At 35.1% G+C, this 4,778-nt stretch overlaps 1 protein-coding gene and 1 pseudogene across 1 annotated transcript; both read right to left on the reverse strand.

The window, feature by feature from the left end:
• Positions 1-560: 560 nt before the first annotated feature.
• Positions 561-908, reverse strand: LOC148587607 (putative mannitol dehydrogenase pseudogene; annotated as a pseudogene).
• A 1,759-nt stretch (positions 909-2,667) lies between these two features.
• On the reverse strand, positions 2,668-3,917 carry GUN4 (protein GENOMES UNCOUPLED 4). Its single transcript, XM_059574457.2, has one exon. It carries the CDS (start codon positions 3,895-3,897, stop codon positions 3,025-3,027), a length of 873 nt encoding a protein of 290 aa, XP_059430440.2. The 5' UTR covers positions 3,898-3,917; the 3' UTR covers positions 2,668-3,024.
• Between the last annotated feature and the right edge of the window lie 861 nt (positions 3,918-4,778).

Here is a 4,778-nt window from a genome sequence, read left to right on the forward strand (position 1 = left end):
TAACCGAAAATTATCGGTTAATAACCAATAAGAGCCAAAATCGGACCGTTTTGACTGATACCCACCCCTATTTACAATGGCCTTTTTCTTGGTCGGTGTGCCTAGATTCAACTGAGCCGGACCAAAATTTTGGCCCATCTTCAATAGTCTTTAGATTTATATTGCACTATGTAGTTCTATTGATATTTTTGTTAGTATGCTCCACCCATCTTACTTATTTTTCTTTGGGTTAAATACTTTATTTACTCATGTGATTTAATTTTTTTATTTTTTTTTTTACCGTTAGGATTTATTTTTTATCACAAAAGGTCATTCTGATTTGCCTAAAGACGAAGATGATCCTTCTGTCAAAATTTCATCTAAAATATGATGGAACGCCATATCAGCACCAACCATGGTTTGACACATATCCATATAATTAATTAATTAAAAAAATAATTTTTTTAAATTAAAAACATGAAAAAAATTTATATATATATTTCGAGGTAGCTAGTCACCCCTTTTGGCCATGGGGTGGCCGCCACCCCCAAGGGCTGATTGATTTTTTTTTTTTTTTTTTCTCAATTTCCTGCAATTTGTCCTGCATGGTCATGGCTAAGCAAAAATTCATAAACGCCAAGTCGTTCTACTGCTTCCTTCTGCTTGGCTGGAGACGTGCTTATTACGGTGACCTTCATTCCTAGAGCTTTGGCAAACTTGACAGCCAGATGGCCGAGGCCATTGAGGCCTACGACATGCAAATGCTGGCCGGCGTCGGAGAGTCCATAGTGCATCATGGGGCTGTACACTGAAATTCTGGCACAAAGTAGCGGGGCAGAAGCGGCTAATGGCAGATTATTTGGGACTAAGACCGCAAAATGGTGGTCTACAACTAGCTTATCAGAATATCTACCAAAGGGGGTGGCCATTTCTTTCTTTTTTTCTTTTTCTTTTTTTAATTTAATTTTTTTAAAAGGGTTAAATACTAAAAAAAAACCCTATGGTTTGATATCTTTATTTTTTTCTCCCTAGAATTTCATTTTTATCACATGAAGTACCTGTAATTTTCATAAAGACGAAAATAGTACATCTGTTAAAATTTCATCAACTTAACGAAATGCCATGTCAATACCAACCAAACGGCAATACGTGCCATGTAATTAATTTTTTTATTTTAACAAAAAAAAAATTAAAAAGATTAAAAAATATATATTATTTCAAAAAACAAAAAAAACAAAAAAAAAAACTGGGGGTGGCCTAATGTGGGTGGCCAACCTACCCCCAAGGTGCCAGTGGGTGGCTGAGCCACCCCCAATGGGTCTTGGGGGTGGTTTCGGCCACCCCCTTGGCTGTGTGGGGGTGACCGAGCCACCCCCTGTATCAACAGCCACCCCCAATTTTTTTTTTTTTTTTGAAAAAATATATTTTTTTTAATCTTTTTAATTTTTTTAAAAAATATATAAAAAATTAATTACATAGCACATGTCGATGTTTGATTGGTGCTGACATGGAATTCCGTTAAGTTTTGAACGAAATTTAGCGAAGGTACTATTTCCGTCCTTATGAAAACCACAGGTTGTAATAAAAATGAAATCCTAGGGGGCAAAACATAAAGATGTCAAACCCTAAGGGGTTTTTTAGTATTTAACCCTTTTTAAAATTTAATTAAATATAATTTTTTAATATTTTTTTAAGCTTTTCATTTAAAAAAAAAAATTATTTTTTTAATTAATTAATTATATGGACACGTGTCAAACCGTGATTGGTGCTGACGCGGTGTTCCGTCAAATTTTAGACGAAATTTTGACGGATGGACCATCTTCGTCTTTAGGCAAACCAGAGGGATCTCCTGTGATAAAAAATAAAACCCTAAGGGTCAAAAAATAAAGAAGTTAAACCACATAAGTGAATAAAGTATTTAACCCTTTTTCTTTTGATGTATTTCCTCTACTTCCCTATATATATACATATATATATATATATATATATATATATTATTCTTTTTATTTTAACGTGGCAACAAAGGTGACATGACATGTATAATTGATGCATGACATGTAAAATGGAACCCACATCCTATTTGAAACTAGGATAAAATTTAGGGACTTAATTATAAAAAAAGTAAAAATATGAGTATTAAATTGAAATTACCATAAAATTAAGGACATTTTCTCGAACTTAGTCTAATAAGTGTCAAGTGTCATCTCTCACATGTTTTCTTTAATATTGTAACAGTCATTTATTGTCATTCTACTAATTTAAGAACTCAAACATTAATTTTTTAGAAACTAAAAAATGTTAAATGACACTTGTCGCTTATTAAAGTAGATTCAACGAAACTTGTGTCATTTTCTTTAATATTCTTAACAGTCATTTATTGTCATTCTACTAATTTAGAAACTTAAACATTGATTTTTGAAAAACTCAAATATGTAGAATGACACTTGTCACTTATTCGATTAAATCCAAAGAAATTCCCTTTTAAATTAAAGGGTTTTTTTTTTTTTTTTCCCTTTAACTTAAGGCTAAGATTAGACTTGATTGCATAATTGGTAACATCCACACGTTCTATATATATATATATATATATATATATATATATATATATATATTCTTCCCATGGGAAAATACTCGGTACTCGATTCCCATTCCAAAATTACACACAAAAAATCACAAAACAAACAGGCGAAACAACAAAAAAAGGGCAGGCTTTGCTTTTGTCCTCATCAACCAAAACAATAGAGATTTAGTTAATGGCACATTCTCCCACATCCCCCATAAGTTATATTTTTATTTTATATGAAAAATAAAAAAGACCCAATGGTACATTGTTCTTTGTAATATAAGACAAGCAAATATAAGTAAAGAAAGAAAAAGAAAAAGATGAAAATGAAGGGAAGGAGAACAAAACAGAGAGACTGGAGAAAAAAAATAGTGATCAATCAACCACTTGCAATGCATATATTACATATAAAAACCCAAACCCAATTGATATTTTGCTGTGTATATAATAATGGGCATGGAAATTGAGTAATTTTCATACTCTCAAAAGCTGTAGTCTGGTCTGGTAAGTGTCTTGCTCAAGGGCTTCGACCCATTCAGTCCGCCATTATCGATGCTGTTGATTTCTTCAACACGTTTATCATCTTCCTTATCTTCTCCTTGCATGGCTGCAAAGGCTGGATGATTGAAAATGCTATTGAGCAACTGGGTCCCTCTCAAAGCATTTGTCAACGGTAAATGACCCTCCGGGGTATCATCGGCGAGCTCCCAGACGAACTCTGTAGGAAAAGCTCTGTAGTTGTATTGCTCGATCTCAGTGTCGAGCTTCTTCATCCACCCAACCTTGAGGAAGAACTTGGAGAAATCTCTCTCTGCTTTCTCGAAGATTCTCTTCTGGACGCTGTAGCCGAATTTGTTGTTGCTGTGCTGTTTCCAGAGGTCGTCGATGGTTCTGAGGTCGGCTTCCGGGATGAACTGGACCTCGGAGAAGAAGACGTAGCCGCGCTTTTGGGCGGATTCGCCGGCGAGGACGATGAGGAGGCGGCGGGTTTCCTCGTCGGCCTGGCGGAACTTTTTGTTGGCGAGGTGGTCTTGGAGGACGTCGAAGGAGATGGCTTGAGAGGTGGAGGGCGTGGAGGAGGAAGTGGCGGGGGATATAGAGAATGTGGCGGAGGAGGAAATGGAGTGGGAGAGAGAAGTGGTGGTGGTGGGATTGAGAAAGAGAGAGGAGGAGAGGGTGGAGGGAGGAGGAGTGTCTGTGACGTGGCACTTGAGGAGGGAGTGGTGGTGGTGGAGGGATTGGAGGGAGTTGGTGGTGGCGGCCATTTGCTTCAGAGAGGAATGTGATGGGTTTGGGTGGAAATGAGTGCTTGGAGGAAGATAAGAAAGGAGTGAAGAGGGTAAACAAGAGCTCATCGGGAGAAATACAGGGAACGATTTTGATTGGCTATTTTTGGGTGAGGCTAAGAGATATATATATACATTATTGTTTATAGATAATAAACTATCTTTTCACACAAAATTACAAGACAATATACTGCCATCGCCCCACAGAAAATAAAGGGGACAAAAAGAACGTATCATATCATTTAATCAAGTAAATTAAAAACACTTTTTTAAAAAAAATAATAATAAAGTTAAAGATTAAAAATTATTTTTTTAAAGCTGGAAAAAACTTTTCACTTGAAAATGTATATTTATATTCTCTTCGTGTCTCGTGACGTACTAATGAAAGTTATTATTAGATACAAAATTTAGAGTCGTGATACACACAATGCGGGCGTGTTAAGCACGTTAGGCAAAAAAATAAAATTTTTAATACTTTAATAAAAAAAAAAAAATTGATTGGCGTGCTTAACACACCGGCATTCTGTTTTACTTCACCCCAAAATTTAATGATAATTTTTTTATTATATTAAAAAATACAATGAAAATATTTATAGTATTTTTGGTTGCTTTTTGACCAGTTGTTTTGGTCCACGTAATAAAACAGGAAAATGATCCTCAGGTACTGGTAGTTCTACTGTTGGAGGAGAGAATGCCGACCGGATGCATTGTTTCGACAACTGTGAGATTGTTTGTTTATTTTGTCGTCAGAATTCAAAAGCTGATAATGATCGTCGGCGGAATTGTTATTTTAGGTAAGAATAATAAAATTTAAAAAAGAAAATAGAGGGATTAAAAATTTATTTATTTTAAAAAATAAAAAATAAAAACCCTTTTAACTGTAGTTTCACCCCTACTAAATACTAATGATAGTGAGTCCCGACTATTGGGCATGATAGTTTTGAACCTCC

Source organism: Corylus avellana, chromosome 2 (assembly GCF_965113065.1).
Source record: "Corylus avellana chromosome 2, dhCorAvel1.hap1.2, whole genome shotgun sequence".
Classification (NCBI taxonomy): Eukaryota; Viridiplantae; Streptophyta; class Magnoliopsida; order Fagales; family Betulaceae; genus Corylus; species Corylus avellana.

Coding starts and splice junctions, on each gene's coding strand:
- GUN4 (XM_059574457.2), bottom strand. CDS start 3,897: ATGAGCTCTTGTTTACCCTCTTCACTCCTTTCTTATCTTCCTCCAAGC.